The sequence below is a fragment of the Melospiza georgiana genome, chromosome 5, assembly GCF_028018845.1.
Source record: "Melospiza georgiana isolate bMelGeo1 chromosome 5, bMelGeo1.pri, whole genome shotgun sequence".
Classification (NCBI taxonomy): domain Eukaryota; kingdom Metazoa; phylum Chordata; class Aves; order Passeriformes; family Passerellidae; genus Melospiza; species Melospiza georgiana.
In genome coordinates, this window is record NC_080434.1 from 58,161,962 (window position 1) to 58,184,398 (window position 22,437).

A 22,437-nucleotide genomic window follows, 5' to 3' on the forward strand; every position below is an offset into this window, starting at 1 on the left:
TGGATAAGGAGAAAATTATAAACAACTGCTGTCAGCCTCCACAGTGTTCTGATGTCATTCTTTCCTTCACATCTTTTGAAGGATATCTTTCCAGGTAAGCTTGTCTACTGCTTTTCCAACTGACCTAATTAAGCAGGGAACAGCTACATAGAAATCTTCTCAAGAGTCAGGTGAGCACTGTTTCACTGTCTATGAGCAGCAGTCCTCACTGATGATAAACTCTCATCCCAACATTAGATGCTCTGTAATTAAGTATTTTGTTCATTGTGGAGTGTAAATTATATATCTATCTCCATAGTGCTATTTCCATAACCACATTTCCACTTTCAGACAACTCCTCTCTTGTAAGATGTTCTCCTTCCCAAATGCAAAACTGCAACATTTCAATATTACAAATGGCCCATCAGCCATATGTTGTTACAACTTTGGGAATTGAAGCCTCACAGCACAACTTTAATGGACTGAAACTCATTTGCAAACATGAAGACACACAGCTGTTTTCCCATGCATTACTTAATGAGTTCTGTACAGAAAAAGGATGAATAAATACTGTTGTGTCTGTCTCAGGGAACCAATAAAAAGTTGATTTATAATCTCCAGTAAATACATAATCTCAGTTGATCCACAATAGATATAAACAGAGCACCTCATTTAATGTCTCCATTAGAAATTTATCAACTCTACCACATTCCCCCAGCAGGGCAGGTATGACAGAGTAGACCTCTTCCCATGGGTCCTACTGAACTGTGAATATGCAACAACCCAGAGGCTCCTGGCAGCATTTCTGCACTTCTATCAGACCCACCAAGGCTGTGCCTGGTGCCTGCACAGCATCTTTCCTTGTCTGGATCAATCAACCCTTGAGTCCCTTCATGTCCCTGATCAGCAACTCACAGCTTGTATTGAAGAGCTTGTGCCTTGATAAAAGACTTGGAAATTGCTTCAGCAGTAACGAACTTCATGCCTTATGTGCTACTGTGAAAAGAGGATGGAAACGTCCCATGGCTAGAAAAAGAAAAGAACTGAGAATATTTGAAAAAGGATATCCATCTTCAAAATCACTGCCTCAAGCAATTCTTAGTTGGTGTGTCTGGTAGCAGTTTGCAGGAAGTGCAGGCAGACATCAAACACATGCTGAAATTAGTGACTATCTGAATAAGCACTGAAATATGTCCTTCCTTCCTTCCTTCCTTCCTTCCTTCCTTCCTTCCTTCCTGAAATTCCTGAAATTCCTGAAATTCCTTCCTGAAATTCCTTCCTTCCTTCCTGAAATTTCTTCCTGAAATTCCTTCCTGAAATTCCTGAAATTCCTGAAATTCCTTCCTTCCTGAAATTCCTTCCTTCCTTCCTGAAATTCCTTCCTTCCTGAAATTCCTTCCTGAAATTCCTTCCTTCCTTCCTGAAATTCCTTCCTTCCTGAAACTCCTGAAATTCCTTCCTTCCTTCCTGAAATTCCTTCCTTCCTTCCTTCCTGAAATTCCTTCCTTCCTTCCTGAAATTCCTTCCTTCCTGAAATTCCTTTCTTTGTAAGGGTGTTTCTCTGAGTTATTCTTAGCATTATCATCCCCTTAAAGGATTTGAGCAGCCACTTACAAGCACCAATGTGTCTCCTGTATCCTTAGCAGAAGTTTTAAAACACTCTTCAGGGAAGGCTTTAGCTTTTCATTCAGTTTTGTATTTTAGTACATGAATATAAGGCAGTTTTGCTTCTGTGTTTTTAAGAAATACTGTAGAAGCTCAGCAGTCCAGTGGATTGGCAGGGACCAGGGTAACTTGGAGTCACCTTTTGCAAGCCTGGCTCAACAGCAGGGTGGTTCCCAGGAGTACTATGAGGCCACTTCCTCAAACACTTGCTCTAAACTTAGACAAATCCTGACCAAAAACCCCCACAACTGGGAACCAGAGCTGATGAGGAAAATTCCTGATATTTATCCCAAGTCCTACACTCACCTTTGCTCTTAGGAACTCATTAAGAACTAGCAATTCATATACTCAAATAGACTCCACAAAACAGCATGTTTCTACAGATACAAACAGCTCCACATTCATCCAGGTCATTATTGAAGGTCCTGAACAGGACTGGAACTCTGGGCCACACCACTAATTACTGGCTTCCAATCTTGACTTTGCTTCAGTTCACTAGACTTTCAGAATATAACTAGGCAGAGTAAAGATGTTATGGGATTTTTTATTCTAGCCAGATATTTGAAATTATTACAAAGAGGACACTTTAGGATTTCAAGTGATGCTGGAAAATGCTAAACTGGTGGAGGTATTTGTCCTACTCTAATGGAAAGTACAAACACCTTTTTATATTCTGTAGACAGCATAAGGATAAGCTACTTTAATTTCCAACATTCAGCATGAAGCTGCAAGAGTTCACTCGTCTCTTATTGCCACAAGAGCTCTCTGTTCTATACTCTGAAATTCTCACTTGTATTTTAAAGAATAATATCTTTAACGATAGTCACTATCATGGCTCAAGGAGAAGATAAACACACAGAACAAAAGAGCTCATAGAAAAATATTCAGAAAGTGGTTGATTCATACTTTGTGTTATCATGCTAATGTGTCAGATTCATTTCAAGAGCATCTCCAGCAGACCATTTTGCCATTAGTGTCCACCTGCAAGCTACAGGTCCCTAGAGCAATTTGGAATTGCTTTCTCTACTCATCTATAATTCACTGACAGTTTTTTAGGAATCCTTGAATCTGAGTCGAGAGTCTTAGGAAGAAGGATCAGTTAAAAAAAAAGAAAATAAAAGAAAAACAAAGCAAAATCATGCTGAAAATGAAGCTTTGACAAGTAAAAATCAAAGCTTATTTTCAGAACAGCCTTCAACTGCACAGGCTGTACAACCTATTCCATCACTGTCTGTTTTTGTGCAAGTGAAGGAGTACTTTTAAAAGACCTTGGTAGAGCAAAATGTAACACTCCTATATAAACTTTCCTAAATACACAGTTATCTGTTGCATCAAATAAATCATTTTAAGAAGTCTGGTAAAGAAAATGAGAGTGTAACACAGCATCTACAGAAGTTTTTAGTTTTATCACAACTATTCCTCAGCAAGGCTCACTTGTCTAAAAAACTAATTGGAAAGGGACTCACCACAAAGATGTTTCCTTACTGACATATTGTACAGTGTCTATGGAGTTAATTGGTCCTTTTCCAGATTTAGCTCAATTTGCTGCAGAAATTGATATTGATACTTATATCAGTAGCAGAATTTCTTTGCTAAAATAATGAATTATGAGGAGGACAATTTGGCCAGTGTCATTGTGTATCACAAACCTATTTCTTGCTAAATACCTTTTTAGCAACAGGTATTCTCTATCCAAATATGCATTAAAGTTGCTAAAAATCCTCAAAAAAGTTTAATTAGACTAATTAATATGTCTTCTCTGACAAAGATAGCATCCAATTCATAAAGTTTGTAACTCTAACCATGTACAAGATTTTTGCAATAAATTCCAAGTGCTTTTAACGAAAGATTGAGAAGAGTCTAGAAAAGACAGCATGTCATTTCAGAATAAATTCTAAACCTTCTCTGGCACACTTTGTTTCTGATGCACTCATGCTTTGAGTGTTTCCCCAGCATGGGGTTACCCACAAGAGTTGTTTAACCCCGATTTTTCTCCTCAAGAAGCCACTTTCCAAATCTGATCATTGTTGCTCACTCCTGTACCTTGTACTGCTTGATTACACTCTTTTCATAACAGAATGACTAAATCTATTCTACTAGCAACACTCAAGAGATGAACACATCAGGATCTTTACCTTGTTGTGTTTGTGGGGTTTTTTTTGCCTTGAAACACTACCACATCATATGGGTTCATTCAGGAAGGGAATGAACATGCTATCCACTAGGAAACAATGCAACCATGTAGTAAGGCAAGCTCCTGCCTGCATGACCTAGAAACACTTGAAGTTTTTAAAGTAGGGCTAGTGAAGTCAACAGACAAAAACCAAATTCTATTTGTCCATTGGTGTACCAATGGGAAGAGCAGCTGTCCAGTCAGAGAAGCAGCCAGAGCTGGCCAGGCACTGGGGCCAGCTCCAGGGAAAACAGCTGCAGCTTGGCAAAGCCTGGTACACCAAGAGCAGGGAAAAGGGGCTCAAAGACGAGGTCTGAGGAAAGCATGGCATGGCAAAGGCAACTGTTTCAGCTTTACCTGTCCTGAATCAATATATACACTGTGAAACATTTTTTTCTCTCTGGTATTGATACACAGAAAGAGATACTGAAGCCCAATGTATATTGAAAATAAGAATACTGTGACTACTGCAAATGGATTCAGAAATTAAATCCTCTATAATTTAGGGAAAGGTTAAAGTCCACCTTCATTAAACAACATGAAGCCATAGAATAGACAATCAGACAGTTTACAATGTTTAGGAGATGTTACCATGCTAAGGAAAACCTGTGGAGCAGGAGGAACTAGATGAGTTAGCCAGAGTGATACCTAAAGTTACATGGAATGTGTCAGAATCAGGCCAGACAATATTTCCCCAAGACAGTAAGTGTAAATTTGAACTTTCAAAACTGAAGCTGACAGTGTGCTGGCCTTTGCTTTGCAAGAGCAATCTGTCAGGAAAAATAGGCTGGGTGATTCAATTGCAGAATCACAGAAACAGAGAGAACAGAAATACCTGAAGGGCAGTGTTTGAAGACGTGACTGGTCTAAGATAGTTTGTCCTTATTATCTGTTTTTTTCCTTCAGTCAGATATATGGAAAGCTGCACATGTGTACAACCAAAAATGGCCTGAATTAAATAATCCTGTAGCCAGCAGCAATAGTTCAGTGCCCACATTACAGCAGATAACATCATTGCACACCCGTGGGCCTGCACCAAGTTGTCACCTACAGATGCCGTGGCTTCCTCAAGAGTTAAGGACTCTGGCTTACAGAACACAAGATGCCAGCAGGTGAAAAGAAGCACACAGCTTGTTGGGGCACTGGGGAGAAGCAGGTCACCAGCACATGAAGTCATCGTGCTCTGCACTCTGATCACCAGCCCCCTTTACCATGGTGCAATTTCCCAAGCCTAAGGAATTTTCCAGACCTATAAGAATCAGAATCTTGAATAAAAAGCATAGCTGCAATTTGTCGGATGGAAGGCAATTAGGACTGTGGAGAGCAAATAAGATTATCAAGTCACAGCAGCAGAGGACTGCTATCACAACTGGAACTTTTCTCACATAATCACTCTTGGTAAGCACTGCATACTGAAGAAACACATTCTAAAATTAGTACCTTTGGAGGCAAATACAATGAAATTCTATATATCCAGAATCAAAAATATTGCCTGTATTTAGGTATTACAGTCTTTATTAGATTGTAAATTTTTTGTTCCATTTGCTCTTTTATACTATAATTTAAAAATTGGACATAGCCATGTTTGTCTAGTTCATGTCAATATGGCAGGACACAGAAAAGAATTAAATTGTATTTAATTTGCATTAAAAATTGCATTTCTGCAGTACTTCAGACAAAATATTCCCAGGAAAACCAGTAAATATTTAATATAATTCTTTTTTTATAAAGTATTATTTCATCTGGGTTAGCTGTATAATCTTGTTCTCCTAGGTTCGAATTTAAACCAGGAACTATTGGAGACAACAGCTTACAGGGTGAGAAAGAGATTAAAGAGCTTGTGTTATTAGAGGAGGTGAAGTTTAATCTGAAACACAAAGATCACAGGTGATAGGGGGAGGAGAGAGGAAGCACACTGTAGAAGGTGGTGAAAAAAAATAAACAGAAAAGTACTAAGGAATAAATAACAGTTGATCAAAAGAATTATGTGAATAAGTTGACAGAACTGTCGTGAAAAGGTATTAGAAGGAAATGAGAAGATTGCCAATCCTCAGCTCTTTCAATAGAAAGCTTGGGAAAACTGAAGGAATGGGAAACAGCCAACCAGCCTTGAGCCAGTAACCCAGCCAGAGCTGACACTGCCCCTCAGCACTGCACCTGGGGCTGCCCACATCCCTCCTGCTGCACCTTGACCAATCTTGACAAAAGAAAGATTGCTAAAAAATCTGTTTAGGGCTCCTTAACATACTTGATACAAAAAGCAGTAAGGACCTTTGAGTTGCCTCAAGTAATACTCATTGCTTTAGAGCTGTTTTTATCACAATTTCACATTTTAAGAAACACTTTTGCATTTGATAACAGAGGAAATCATCACTTAGGTTGTTAATAAGTGCTTGTTAACACTATGCCCCACAGCCAACATAAACACTTTCCTTTTCTGCAGAGAGACTTCTACAGAACCACTTAAGGCAACAACCTCATGTAATTCACATAAATGCATCAAGCTCCAATTTAAAATTTTAATTTTCTGCTCAAGTTACTTCAGCCGGGAGTCTGTTCCAAACATCACTCTGACAAATTTCAGCATGCAATTATTCACACAATATTTATTTTAAAAAATCATTCTTGTAGCCATATTGTCTTTGAGATTAGGCCACTCTATTCCTTGTTCCTTGTGTTAACAAGGCGCAGTCAGTTCCTGTCCCTTCCCTCTGCTGACTTGACCACACAAGCAATATTGCTGTCACCTCCTCTTACAAGAAGGACCTCAGTCATGCCAACAGCCATTCTTATGTCCATCCCTTTTCCAAAGATTCTCTTCCAGCAAGACTCTCATCTCTGGTTTTGTCCCTCCTTTCTTCAATACCATCGATGCTTAGATACAATGTTTAACAACCTCTTAAATATTTGCTCAATTTACAAGTAATAGACATGACAGATCTCAGCAGAAACCTTATGAAACTATGACAGAAGACTAGTTTTTGTAAGTAGTATTATTTACAACAAATTCTGATAAGAAACAAACAACTACAGAGCAGCAAAATAAAAACCAACTCCCACTGAAGGAGTTTCAATAGGAACCCCACAAATCTAAGGAAAAAAAATCCTGGTTTGACTGAAACCAAGAGGAATGAAAAGAAAAAACCCCACCCACATACCCAACTAGAATATTCAAGCTGCCTCCAATAAATTGGTTGGAAATATTGTGATCCACATCAGCCAAAACTTTGTTTCTTTTACTTGCTGATGTTACCTGTCTTGACAAAACTAATTCTGTAGATAAAGCATATTTCTTCCTACATACTGTCTTTAATGGTGGGATATTAATTAACTTCACACTAAAGGAATTTGTAGAAACAGAAACACTACCTCCATAATTTGGTAGCAGCAACAACAGTGATGAAAGGAAGCCAAGAAGAGAAATAAAACTAGCAATAATGAGCTGAAATCAAGGAATAAGAATTTTCCTGACACCTCAACTTTAAAAGTGCATGCATGTATCAAAAACCCAAATTAAAAAAATCTCCTGCTACATAAGGGCTGCCATACTGTGATCAATCAAATTAGCCTCTTGACATTTCATACGCTTGTTTGTAATAAACTTGCTCCCAAGCTAATTGAAGGGACATCTGTTGAAGTGACACAATAAAAGCCATTTTAAGTTTTTCCCTAAAATCTATTGCTTTGGATGCGCAGGGGAGAAATCAATCCTTCAGTAAAAGGTAAATTGAATCAAATCATTTGCCTTTAGGAGAGCTGAACAGAATAAAGGGACAGAATAAGAAAGCTTGTCAGGCAAAAATATAAGTGTCAGGGAAGATGGCTTCATGTATTTACAAAGGAGTTGCCTTTGGATGGACAGAGAAGGAAAAGCTCCTCTCACTTTCCAACCCCTTACTACTTTCTCTGGCTGACAGAAGGGATTCTGTGTTCAAGTTTCACTGTGAGAGGATTGCTGCAGACCTTTCCTCCACACTGCCTTGAAGAATCATCTCTGAATGGAAAACACCTGGTCAGATCAGATGACCAGCATGGCTCCCTCCATCCTTACCCGTTGTGTGATTCTGTATTTCCAATTGCCAGCCTGAACAAAACTCGAGTTCATTTATTCAGAGTAATGATGACATCCAGTGGCCACCAAGTTAATCTCAGCCTATGACAACAAGACAACCTCTTATCTGAATAGTTAATCTTTCCCTAGCGGTGTGTGTTAACTCTGCTCTTATATCACTTAGTCTAAAAGCCGGGCAAGTAAGGATTGCACTACAAGGAACACTATCATCACTAAGCAAGCATCTTCCTATTCAGATTTTATAATAACTCTAACCAAGCCTTTTCAGCTCTATCTCACACTGAAAAATTAGAGATCAAAAATATAAAAACTCTTATGCATTTCCATGGTGTCCAAAGGAACTGGAAACTAAAAAAAAAATAGATGTACATCAAGAAAGGGGGAAAAGGAGATGTGCATATTGACACACACAAGCCACTCAAGCTGTTGAACCTGCTGGCCACATCTACCAAACTTAACCATGCTTTTAGTATATGCTTGTAGAAGACATGGAGGAAACTACTTTTCAAAGTGCTTCATAACAAAAATGAAATATTTCTGTTTTCCACTTTTGTGAATCCAGTCACAATATGAAACTATGACACTTAGAGCATGGTTGTGTTCTTTGATAGAAAAGGTCTGTTAAATACTTACTTGCCCAAATATTTCTGGCAGCCCCAAAACTTGACCAGTGAAAACACCAATGCAAATGAAAATGGCTGTGACCTGACCCAATGAACCACGGATTTCCTTAGGAGATATTTCACTCAAATACATGGGGAGGGCACTTAATGAAATGCCTACAAAAGAAGAACAAAACCCATATATTAAGTCAAAACATATTTATTATGCCAGGTATGCAACAATTTCTATTGAAAGGAGTCTGAGTGATAATCTGCTCACAAGGGTGGCATAAAAACATGCAAGGAACAGAATTATATCTATCCATACATAACATGAATTATTTTCCCTGCATGTCTAATTAGTCTCACACGATTTAATAGCAATGGGATTGATTATCTATTACAGATCTACAGCAACGTGTGTAGGCTGCTTTTTGATGTGGAGCACCAAAGGTTACTCAGAGATGAGAATCTCCAGGAGAATAGATTTTATATTTTAAATTTTCTCATCCCAAAGCAAGCAAAATCATGTTAACAAGGGTGTGGGTAAGGGAACAAAAGCCCAGTGCATCAGTCAGACAGAACAGACATTGTCAGATGGAGTATTTTTACTGTAAACAGTATTAGCAGATGTTCCTCTCAATACAGAGAGGAGTTGCTGCAATGAACTCTTCACAATAGGCATAAAATAAGAGTTGGAATGCTGTTTAAAGCCAGGAACAGAACAAAGAAATGCATGACCCTGTTCAGTGCAATGGCAATGTTTGCACAGTTCCAGAAGTTTGGCTGCTTGATGGTAATCTGGGATAAAAATTAGCAGGAGCCCTTCCTTCGAGCTGCCAGGTTATTCTGGTGCTGCAGTGCCTCCATGGTTTACTTTCAAACTGGGAACACCATATTGCTAGGAACAACTGATGAAGTGCCAACCTTCCCTAGTCCTGCAGGTATTAACATGGGATCCAACAACTGCTAAGCACAGCAAAAAGCAGTGTTAATAGCAGAAAGCACTCTCCTAGTCAAGGGGTTTTCATGGCATGGAAACAAATACACTCCACCATGGCTGGAAAAGGAAAGGTGGGGAAACAACAGCTTTGTTAGCAGTGGTGAGCATCCATCCCAGTGTCTCCTCCAAACATCAGATCCTCCAGCCCTTGGTGTGCCATTTTGTCCCAGTGAAATCAGTGTGGCTATTGCTAGTCCCTGGAACACCTCTTTGATGTAAAGCAAATTCTGGCAGGGGAAGAGGAGACAGTGTGTGCACAGCACAATCATTTCAGACATGTAGAGTGTGACCAAAGCTGACCTGCAGTGTGTGCACAGCACAATCATTTCAGACATGTGGAGTGTGACCAAAGCTAACCTGCAGTGTGTGCACAGCACAATCATTTCAGACATGTAGAGTGTGACCAAAGCTGACCTGCAAGTGTGTGCACAGCACAGGCATTTCAGACATGTAGAGTGTGGCCAAAGCTGACCTGCAGTGTGTGCCCAGCACAGGCACTTCAGACATGTAGAGTGTGACCAAAGCTGACCTGCAGTGTGTGCCCAGCACAGGCACTTCAGACATGTAGAGCAGGACAAAGCTTACCTGCAGTGTGTGCACAGCACAATCATTTCAGACATGTAGAGCAGGACCAAAGCTGACCTGCAGTGTGTGCACAGCACAATCATTTCAGACATGTAGAGCAGGACCAAAGCTGACCTGCAGTGTGTGCACAGCACAATCATTTCAGACATGTAGAGCAGGACAAAGCTTACCTGCATCCACTCCCATGATGATGCGGCCCAGGATGAGCATTTCAAACGATCCAGCCAGCAAGGACAGGGACATCAGCAGTGCAGCTGCCACTGCAAACACATTATTGAGCACCAATGTGCATTTCCTAAAAGGCAAAGATGGTTTAGGGAGAAACCAGCATCCTGGCTGCTAAATGTAGCTATATTAGAAGCACACTAAGCTATTATTCTTAAATATCTAAAAATAAAAAGTGCCTAACAAACACTGCCTCTTAGATGTGTGGAGTTCTGAAAAACAGCACTATACCCACGTGGGTACAGTTTCAAACCTACACCACAGTTTAAAAGAAAACATAACATAGGTAACTAAAGAGCTGTACTTCAACAGCACAGCAAGGAGCCAGCTTATGCATCCTAAAACCCAAGTGCCAGGTCTGAGGCTCTGTAGATGAATATAATTAAGCATATTCTGGATAGATGACTGTATGGAGAACCCAAAGAATATACTTCAAATAACAATAAGCTGATATAACTACAGGCACTTTAATGTGACATACAGTTTTTGACACTTCAAGAACTTCCCAACTGTGACATCACCTGTGTCATTATAATTCATCCTTAAATTCTCAATATTGAAACCATACATTGAGGAAAATTACTTCCTACTTGTAGAGTTAGGAAAAATGTTTGGATTCATTCAAGTAATATAAAGCAACGCTTTTCTAAAAATTATTTGAATTAATAAAAATACAGGTTTACATACTTCTTCCACATTTTAAAATTATTTCATTCTATAACAGTTAAATAAAATACTGGGGTTTTTTTCAAATAAAAGAAATACACTTTATGGCAAGTTATTACTTTGTTAAAAAGCATAAACCAAATCACAAAAATGCGTTTCGAAATTTTCAAAACATCTAAACTTTTGATTTGCCAATACCCTAATTCCTTTTAGTTTTCATCTCTCAGAACTTTCTGCTCAAGTTTGAGGGACAAATTAAAAAGGAGTGACCAGGAAAGCTGTCTACCCCTTTCCTGTCCCACCAGTTCTAATTTTTTTCAATGTGTAAGTATCAAGAGGAAATTTCACCCCCATTGAAAAAGTCACCCAACTTCTCACAACAGATGCATATGTTTTTGAAAGGAGCTATATTTAACACCTGTATTTTTAATCATGTTTCCTGCTTTCTAGTGAGTTTTGAACACTGAATGAATAGCATGGCTTGAAGATAGAAAAATTAGATACAATTCATTTGGTCTATACAGCACAGCCATCAGACTGATGACTGTAATTGTTTAGAACAGATTTTTCAGATGGATATACACTCTGAGATGGCTGAAGTGATACAAATAATGACAGAACTGGAAAGAAAATGTTCATTTGGGTCAAACGAGTCTTATTCATCTGAAGATACTGCTTTTTTCTCCTTTAATTTAAATAAAAACTATAAACTACATATTTTTGAGAAAAAGTTGGCCAGCAAACCCTTATACTATGCAGCTGAGAAGAGAAAAGCACAGCCTAACTAAGCATGATAAAAACAAAGACTTTGACAGAATGAAAAGGAAATGAAAAGAAGAGAACACTGCATTTAGGGTGTTGCTCTGGAAAGCAGTGTCTGTGGCAGGGTTTGGGGCTGTTGGGGCTGCAGGGGTGGCTTCTGTGGGGAGATGGAGTGAGGGTGTAACGAGGCCACTGGAGGAGAGGGTGATCCAGGCCTGAGCAAGGACTGTGGGCCGTGGGGACCCACGCTAGAGCACAGGGGAGTGAGGAGCAAGGAATGGCACAGAGGAATTTGTGCACACTGACCCTGAGCCCTTGCACTGCCCCTTCTCTCACTGAAGGCACTGAGTGTGACCAATGCCTGTGGTACCAAGAGCAAGGAGAGGAGCCTGGTGTGATGCTCAGGCTCTCCCTCCTTCGAGAGAGATCCTGGAAGTGACCTAAACAATCCCTTGAGCATATTGGTCTGGGTGTCTGGATAAACAGCAGCAGAACCTCTTTGTTAGAAGAGGAGAATTTAAGTTACAAAGAGCTAAAGCCACATCTGAACTTGGGAATTATGTTTATGTGGATGAAGGTTCCCTTTCAAAAAATTACTTTACATGTCTCTTGAAGTAAATAGGAATCCAGTAATTTGGAATTTATGTTTTTAACCTTATAGCAATATGATTCAAAAGTGTTCTTTTAAAGTCATGCATTATTTCTGACTAGTGCTTTTAATCCCCCTTAGCTCATTATTCTGTGTCAGTGTAAATGGAGCTCAGCTTCATCATAGATACAACCCTCCAACCTACACTTGAGCAATTTAACAGCAAAGTATTTTATTGTTCTGTCAACATTTCACTGTGTGCTCCTCAATTACCATAATGACGTGTCAGTCTGGGTTCCTAGACCAGACAAACACTCTGCAGGGTGAGCAGCAAACTCAAGAACCACTCTTTGGTGAACAGCCTTTATTCACAGCCCCTTCCCATCTCTGCTCCAGCACTCTGTGTCTGTAACAGAGCTGTTTTCATGGCATCATGGAGATAAACATAATAAACAGGGGCAGAGTCTGCAAGTGTAAAGATCTGCCCTGGAAACCCGAACAGCTCCAGTGGAAGTGTATCTACAGCAGAGATCAGCCACCATTTTAACTATTTTAACAATTTTATCAGTTTTGACAAACCTGCACACAAAGCTCTTCTACTCTTCACTGAAAATTCTAGACTTCTGTGAACCCATTTTTACTTCACTTTGTTTTAATAAAGATTCAGCTATTTATTGAGAATTAATCAGTCTGAGTCAGGCACAATTTCATATTTCTATCAAGTATGTTAAAACCAAATGCATGATTTGGCAGAAGAAATTGAAAACCTGAAAAAATAAATAATGTAACTAGGGAAAATATTTAAAAATTGGAAATCAAGTGCTGAAGTGACAAAAAAAATCATGAAGAATGGGTAACAGCTAAGAATACTGACTTGTTGTAAGCATGAAATGAAGGAACCTGAAAATACACCCTTTGAGATGAAATATGACATATGGACAGGTTGGGAGAATGAAAAATAGACCTAGGAAAGTACAATCTATTGGAAATAGTCAGAATGTGAAATAGGCAAGTAAGAACACTAAAGGTTTACACTTATATTTAAGCCTCAATGATGATGTTCTCCTGTGATTTAGCTGACTAAAAGATATCAAATAATATTGAATTTACAATTAAGAAAAATCCAAACGAGCAGTTATGATGAATGCTACAATGGTGAGGTTTTTTTCCCATGCTCTTCTAAATATAGATAAATGATAAATGACCTTTCAAATCCTATTTGAAAGACTGTATGACACAAAAATTTTACAGAAATACCTAGTTAGTACCTGCAGCAAAAATGCAAACACACACCAATACAAACATTCCTAAAATACTCATATTCTCTATGGTCAAGACTTGATAAAATACTGGATTGTACAGAATGCCCTACCCCCTTCTTGGGGAAGGCCATACAGGAACTTCATCCTAGTCCAGTTCTTCAAACTGTGCTTTGAGTTGACACAAGGATTGAAAAAAGAGTAAATTTTTATTACCATATGACAGCAAATGCTGTTAAGAAGCAAATTAGATATGATGATAGCTTTGCTTGTTTACAGTAAGATATTTAGTAAACTCATGAAACAAGATGCTGCCAGTCTTTTCTGAAATAATTTGTATTTAATGTATTTTCCTTTGGCATATTTGACAAGTCACACTCCTTGAGATCTCAACCCACTGCCCGTTCAAAGCAAATGGCTTCTGCAACTCAAATGATGCACAGTAAGTTTTCAGAATTTAAAGTTTTGTTTTGTTTTGTAATAAAAGTAAAACCTTCTAGAGAGACTAAGTGAGAAACTACTTTAGAAAATGCAAGTTTTCCAAAACACTTACCTCCCAAAGAACTTCACAATTGGGGTTACAATAATGGCACCCACAAGGCCACCGATGGCAAAAATGGAAACGGTTATCGACCAGAGGAGTGTCAGCGTGCCTTCATCCACTGAGAAGCCATATCTCCTCTCCCAAGTTTCATTGTAAAACTTCTTGATAAACTGAAAGAAAATAAATAATAAAAATATGTGCAAAAAAATATATCACACTTGAGGAATACAACTGAGAGAAACAGAATTAAAAACTCAGAAAACCCGCAGTAGCTTTCTTGCAGGAATCACTTCTGCTCTTCTGTCTCTCTCCTCCAAAAAATGGGGCTTCATTTATGGATAAAACTGCAATAAAACTAGGTGAGTCTGTCCAAGTATATATACATATAACTACAAGGCAGTACCGAACCTTGTATGGGGATGGGGAAAAATCTCCACAGATAGCCAAGAATGCCCAGGACAAGATCACCCTTTAGCCTTTAACTTGCCAAAGTTTACACTCTTCCTCTGCTTTCCTCACATGAGCACAACCACAGATTTTTGAAGGATGCCTTCTAACAACTTCCCTTCCCTGATGTTTAATTAGAATAAGTTTTTCATCTTTTTAAAAGGTAAAGGTGTCATAGCTCCAGGACAGTGTTTTAACACAGTCTCTGTTTGCCTGCAGAGACATCTCCTATTTACTTTCTCTTTAGTCAAGCTTCCTTGTTTTTGTGCTGCTCCTGTTTCCAAACCAATGAAATGCCACCCTGGTGCCTGATGCTCTGGTGAGGATGCAGTACCAAGAAGTTGCAGTCACTACAGCAGAAGGGCACAGCACACTTGCGAAAAGCTCTCAAGCTCTACGGTATCAAAAGTTTGATCTTGTATCTTTAATTACTTCTTCCCAGTTTCTTCTCAGCATAATGTTCCACCACATTTTCCCTTTTCAAACTAGGAATTTCAAACTTTGCCTAAAGTCTGGCCTTGGACACATGAAATATTCTATTTGAGGGCTTTCACCTCTCCATCGACAAAATACCTAAGAAAGGTGAAGGTGGAATATACAATTTCTTGTCTTCCATCCATCAAATTTCTATTAAACTTTTTTTTACCCTGAATTAAAAGGAGAACAGGCTTATTTCTCCCATCCTATCTTGAATGTTTCTAAACAGACAGGAAAAAACATTTAAAAATAATCTTAAAAATAAAAAAAGACAAGTCATTTTGGTGCTTGAATAATTTAGAAGTTTCAGAGTAAGATTCAAAATGAATCTGCCATTAAATCAAGTAGTAACATCTTAGTTCTTTAACACCAGTACTCAGATTATATTTCGATTCAGACATCTTCTTGTCTATTTGAAATTAATTTCTGATAGTAATGATTACTGAGAGAAAACACTTTTAGAACACTAATAGCATTTCTTGTTAATGATAATGGCTAAAAATAGTATGTAAATTACTCTCCCCTTGTATTATGACTAATTTTCTCAGCATAGCTTAGTTATTTACAAGGAGACATCAAATAACTGCAAATATTCAAGAAAAGAAAGTACAAACTAAAACACTCACTAGTGACAGATAGATGGATGTTCTGACATGTACTAACACCTCTCTCTGGATTCCCATTGCCAATAAATAGGAAGCTAATAAAACATAGAACTTTTCAGAAGATGCACATGAAAAAAAACAAACTTGGTAGAACAAATCCACTGGATTCAAATCCATTAAATTCTGTGTAAAACTCTCTTGGGAATTTTTGATCAGGTCTCTCAATAACACTAAAAGCATAAACTTGTATACAGAAATTTTAGCCTGTAAACAAAGCCTACAAAAAATGGTGGCTGACAGATATCAGTATCTTATTTTCTCAACTGCCTCACTTCATTATGGTAGTAGTGCTGGTATGAGAAAGAGAAGAGGAATATAAGGAATATATAAATTTTTATATATATGAATTTAATGGATATATTTTAAAAACAAGAGAAATCTTTTCCTTGTCTTACCCCTAGTTACAGAGGTCACTCACACACAGTGACAACGACAGAAGCAGCTGTCACAGCAGGCTGTGTGTTTGTGCCACAGGAACTCAGAGCTGCAGCCTCCTGCAGGAAGAGGGCAAGGGCTGCAGAGCAGAAAGTAGCAGGGACTTTGCTTCCCTCACAGAGCACAAAGCACATCATTGTTCCACAGGCATTGCCACAATCAGTCCATGAAATGAACTGGAGAAATCCAGCTCAGAAAAAGACAGCTTCATCTTATATTCAATTAAAGCTTTTGTCTTCCTGTTGCCAAATGCTCCCATATGTTTTTAATAAATTCTGGTGACTCTTTGAACAAGCCCATGGAAACTTGTAATTCTGGGTTTCTCAGGGAATCATACCTGTGATGGGCCATGCTCTTTCCCACAGAACCACAGGGAACTGAGTGGGAAGCAAGCTCAGCTCTGAACAGAGTATGTGCAGCTTATTTCCCCCTTGTAACAATCAGGAAGTCAGACTAACTCTGCCTCATGAGATGACCTGAAATAAAGCCCACCAGTGAGAACTGTAGGAGAATTCCCCTGTGGTTTGATGAGCTGACACAACTTGTGGCACTGAAAGGAAGTGGACACAAGAATTTACATATAGTTCTCCAACAATTCAGTCTTAAATTTACTCCCTTCACTCCATCAGCTCCTGCTGACATGCTCAGTTCTAGGATTCTGGAAACATTCTGTATTTTAGTCAACTGTCATAATCAAGCCTTTTTTCACTACTTCTCAAAGGGTTATACAGTCCTCCTCTAAGGCTGTAGGACTTCAGCATCAAGAGGAATTGTACTGAGGTAGACAGGGGCAGAAGATACCCAACATCCTATACAGAAAAGGACAATTTGACATTGTCAGCTGTGAGCTGCAGGTCACCACGAGAAATTATTATTCCTACCAAGTTTATAAAGGAAACACAGAGTACAACTTGTAGGAATTACTGCATTCCCAGTATAACTTGTTACAAGGCTGGTTTTCATACTGCTACAAGATGGTCAGCTGTGGTGTTTCTGTCATCTCACATCATTCCCAAAGGGTCACCTTGCAGCAGACTGATTGAGTCACATACAGGAGAAAACAGATGGGGCAAAGGTTCCTTTTGCTGTGGTGCAAGAAGCACAGCTCTGATGTGGCTCACTGCTGCCCACCATGGCCATGACCTCAGCCTTTGCTCTCACTTCAACCTGGTCACTGCAGCTGCAGGGACAGGGACAGGAAAGGGGTCTGCTGTAGGCAAATGGATGGCACACATCAATCCTGGAGAGAGGGCCAGAGGACAGAGTGGTATTTTCTTCTTGAACTACACAGCTTCCTTGTCAGTAGGACTGCTCCTTAGCCCTAGCTAATGTATGGCTTAACGTGAATAAGAGAGTTATGAAGTTCTCAATCAAACACTGAACACCAAGGGAGACTTCATCCATACCTGTAATGGTTTGACCAAAGCCATCAGCATAGTGCCCAGTTCCAGCACAAAAGCCACGCTAAAGATTGCAAACAGAACCAGACAATCCTGGAAGTGTTATTAAGTACAAAACCTGGAATTTAGCATTTTTCACAGGGCTGCATCTTCAACCTCCCTGCCCACACCACTGTAATCTATCACATGATTCAAAGAGAACTTTCTGAGTGCTGCCAAGGAGCACATCCCATCATCCTTTCTTTCCCTTACTCCTGCAGAAAGTGACAGAAAGCTCTGACTACCAGGACAGTCCATTTTTTAAATGGTACTTAAAAGTTTAGAAATTGGCTCATTCTCACTGCTCTGCTGACAGCCCCAAGGCAGTGCAGGAAGGATTTTTCCAGCAGGACAATCAATACCATTGCTCACAGAATTACAGCTTCTTGCTGATTTTTTCTAAGCTGTTTTTATCCTCTGATGACTGCAAGGTAAAGTGATGACTGGACATGTCATGCTAACATCCAGTTTATCCAGCCTTGAATAACTAGTATATAAAAGGAACTTGAAGAAAACTCCCAGAAGTTATTAAGCAAGCAATTAAAGATTTCTATAGGCTGAGTCTCTTCCTGCTCCTTTGGGTCAACAGTTTACCAAGTAAAATCCACATATACAACATAAATTTTAAAAAATGCTTCTTTTGTTATTTGCATAAATATTGCATCCAGCTTTAACATGAAAAACCTGCTTAGGTATAAATCTAGCAACATATTTTAATAGGAGATTTTCATAAAAGAAAGAGCTTAGCTTTGGAAGTGAACTATTTTGGAAAGGAACTAAATATTGGGCACAGTTTATTTCCAATATTTACGAGTTACTTTTCAAAATAGTGTTGCTTGCAACTCCCCTGAATTGCTTCCTGCTGTGCTTGACTGAATTGAGAGTCTCTAGACAGCCAGTGTAAAAACAAAATGTTCAGATTTCCATTTGCAATAACTGATATTTTAATGAAATGCCACAAATTTTGTATACTGATTTCACAGTGCTCTATTCATCGAATCTATCCCACATGTTGCAGCCAGTAGTTGAAGAAGTTTAGAATTCAGAACCAAACAAGACATCACAACAGAACAGGGGGCCCATTATTTAAGAGGAAACCAGAGGCATTATTTACAATATCAGTGCTGTGGGAATGAAATGTTGTGCAACCCTCTAGAATTGGATGACGTGAACAGAAGTTGCTGAACGTGTGCACGCAGCCACTGAATACTCACCAGTCCAATATTACAAATGCTTTATCACATAAAAGTGTGCAAGAAGAGTCATGATTAGCCTGGACCTGGGAGAATGAGAAGCAAACCATGTGCACCCATTCACCTCAACAGCAGCATTTAGCTCTCTGACACTGAATTTATGTGAAAACCTCACGGGAAGCAGAAAGAAGGTTTTGGGCAAACAATGTTGCTATACGAGATTTAATCCCCTTCTACTATGTAGTCAGGGGTACTTTAAAAGCGGGATGCTGAGGAGACAATAGTTGGACAAGGCTGCCCTCTACTGATGTTAAATTCCACTTTAGTCAGCCACTTACCCCTGCGGGAGCGTTCACCACCGACAGATTGTAGCCGTAAAGAAAAGACGACCCAAAAGCACCAGTTAAGGAGGCTACGACAAGACTCCCAGACCAATTCTGCAAAACAAAGAAAAGAAGCAGTCGTTGCTAATACACTCAGAATTAACATACCTCAGGTTTTAAACACCCTTTAGCTATCTTGCATAGCTCCTGCAGGCAGATGTCCTTGCTGCAGAATAATAGCCTGAAACACTTCCCCCTGCTCATTCTGAGAAATATTACATTTGAAGTGACAGCATGTCACTTAACATCTATGGAGGCATAAGTGAACATTTGAACTTCTTTCAACCTCACAGAGTTCTGCTGCAAGTGTTGTAGCAGCTCCCACATCAAAAAGCAGAATGCTGGGGAAGCATAATCTCAGCAAAGGAAACTGTTGACAGTATATCACTAACACAGTGAGGTGAGGTATAGCATATATGTGATACAACAGGTCTGTGGGTAGATCTGACTTGGCTGAAAATCCATGAGATGGTGTGTACACCACATCCCCCACTCGCCACAAACTCTCCAGTGCCCTTTTGCCAGTGGCACACCCGTACTTCTCCCTCCTCAGGGCTCCTCCCCTCATCCTCTTCATACTCTTTTCAGCCCAAATCTGCACTTTCTGCTTCCACATCAGATGTTGAATAAAAGGCAGAACTGCTTTGATTTGAGAGATTTTGCATTTGCATTCCTTTCCAACTTCCCCAGTGTTACTTTCTGCCATTCACTTCTCCTGCTGGATGACAGAATATGGCAGAAGAGACCATTCCCAGCCATTCCCAAGAGACATTGTAGTTAGCGTTTGGGTGGCTGGTCAATTGCAAATATCATTGTGTAGATAATGAAAGACAGCTCTGAATGTGCTAAAATGAATGTATTTTTAATGCGTTTTCAATTTAAAAACCAGCTATGATAAGAATATAGAATTTCAGGCACAGCTCACTGCCCAGCTTCCTCATTCACTGAAGCCCCGATCCTTTCAAAAGGAGGAAGACCTGCTTCAGCATGCCTAAAAGGAACTCAGCTTCAGTTCTATCACTGACCACACCACAGCAGGTTAAGGAGTGAATACGTTCTGTCAGCTGCACAAAGCTGTGTGTTCACTTTGGGAAAAGCAGGTCCTGAGCATGAAGGAGGGTTGTGTAGCTGGCACATGGCATGGCTGCAGTGACAGTGACTGGAACGAGCTCCACCAGCCCTGTGGGCACAGCAGGGCAGGTGAACACGCCGTGGCTATGGGCATGTGCCAGAGCTCCTGTGCCACACTGTTGTCACCGGCTCTGTCTCCTGTGGAGATGAAATGAGACACCCGGGTGCCAGGGTGGGGAGCACAGTGTACAGCCCAGCACTTGTGGGTCTGCCACGCTCATAGCTGCCAGCTCTGAGTGTTCAAAATGAACCCTGCAGGGTGGCTGAGTGCTTTTCACTTCATCCACATGGTGTGGGAACCTTTTAAGAGATTACACAGTTCATTAACCAGCCTGCTTTTGGCCAGGTCAGGAGGAAGTGTGCAGGGGGCCAAAAGCCTTGTGTACGAAATATATCCTGTTGAGATCATTACATAAGCCAAACACAATTTATTGTTATTAGCCAGCTTCTTAAAATGAGCCTGCCACACACACACACAGAGCTTGCACCATTACTTTGTCAACAAAATGCAGAAACTTGTCATAAGGCTTTATTTAACTTCTGATAATAACATCTCATATTGGGTGCTTATTATTTCTCTGCTATGCACAAACATTCCTGCACTTAGAAGGAATTGCTACTACTCTGAATGAATGCTGGGGAAAATATTTCTGGTGGTCTACCAGGCTGCTCCCAAAGGGTTCACAAGCAATAAGTGTGAGTTCCCAAGTGTTATGCAGTAATCTCAATGCAATATTTCTAAAGGGCTCTACTTCAACAACATTAGACACATCAGAAAATCTTGCAATCAAAATTATTTGGAACATATAGCCAAATGGTTATTAAAGCCATCAATGAATGCATAAAAATTTCAGTACAGGCAAATTATATGCACGTGAGGCTAAGTGGAAGATACTGCAGGGCAAATCACAGAGGTGCATAGAAAATTTCACACTGTGATAGCTGGGTTTAGAAACTTATTCAATACCATGGAGTTTTTAAGTATATAGGCAGCTGCAGAAAACTTCAGGCTCACTCAATTCAGAGGTTTTGGAACTTGGAACATGAACTTCAGCTTCTCCACAGCCTGTCTCCTCATTTACTATTTTAAATATTTGCTCAGGTTTCAGCAACACCAGATAAAGACAAAAGCACAATGAAGCAAGAATGCAAAAAAAAAACCCCAAAAATCAAACTGTTGCTCAAAAAAAAATTTGCCCTGTGGCAACATTAGTAGAAGATAAGCACAAGCCCCAGTGTCTTTTAAATGGCCAGGAAGCAAGAAGGCAGCCACGCCTCCTTCACAGGTGTTCCTTGGCTTCGCGGCCGGGAGTGTGTGTGCTCATGCGTCCCTGCTGTCAGCCCAGGGCAGGGACGTGTCACCGTCACCACAGCAATGAGAGTTCAGCCAGGAAAGCTGCATGTCAGCTCACAGCAAACACCTGCAGGTACCCGAGGATTGCTTACTTGTGAAAGCCCACGTTTTTGGTCTAATCACAGATCCTTGCCTTTTTTTTTTTTTTTTTTTTCATTTACTGCATGACAGTTCGCACCTCATTTTTCAAAACACAGTTTAGAGTGTTGTACTTTGGTTTGTTATAGCCCCCTCCTCAGACTAAAACTAGGCACAATCGTTAGCGGCAAAGATTGCATGCATGCATAAGGAAGTTTAATATTTTTAAATAGATATTGCTGATTGACACGGGAAGGCTGGACTCTGGAGCACCATACCGGGGAGCCGCAGCTCCGGCTGGGCCAGGCGCTCCCGGCAGGTGCCCGCGGTCCCGGCGCCCTCCGCCAGCTCTGCCCTCGGGGCTGCGGGCGAGCAATGGAAACCTCCGTCCCTCTCTCCGCCTCTGCCCTCGCCCTGAGAGCTTTGCAATAGGATGGTCCTGGGGAGCAGCGAGGGAGCAGCAGCGGCGCCCTGGCCTCGCTCAGCGCTGGCCGGCCGGCGCTTCACCCGCGGCAGCGGCGCCCCCGGCCCCGCGCTGACCCCGCGCATCCTCCGCGTCCCGGCTGGGCGGCTGCGGTGCTCTGAGCTCTGCCCAACACCGGCTCGGCTCCCCTGCACCGGCACCAACAACTTCCCGAGCGGGGACGGGCTGTGCAACCTGTGAGCTGCGCCCGGCTCTCGGGGCAGCCCCGGGCTGCTACTCCGGCTCCC

General features: G+C 40.4%; 1 protein-coding gene across 3 annotated transcripts in view; it reads right to left on the reverse strand.

Annotated features, from left to right (window-relative positions):
- SLC2A9 (solute carrier family 2 member 9) overlaps positions 1–22,437 on the reverse strand; it is a 78,473-nt gene that overhangs the window by 53,816 nt on the left and 2,220 nt on the right. For 2 of the 3 annotated variants that reach the window (XM_058024854.1, XM_058024853.1), the window contains exons 2-5: positions 19,119–19,217; positions 14,134–14,294; positions 10,250–10,374; positions 8,523–8,668 (exon numbers count right to left, since the gene is read on the reverse strand). In XM_058024854.1, the coding sequence (XP_057880837.1) occupies positions 8,523–8,668; positions 10,250–10,374; positions 14,134–14,294; positions 19,119–19,217 (531 nt within the window). Of the gene's footprint in view, positions 1–8,522; positions 8,669–10,249; positions 10,375–14,133; positions 14,295–19,118; positions 19,218–21,567; positions 21,573–22,437 lie in introns of all 3 variants that reach the window. The other variant, XM_058024855.1, reaches the window with a different exon arrangement.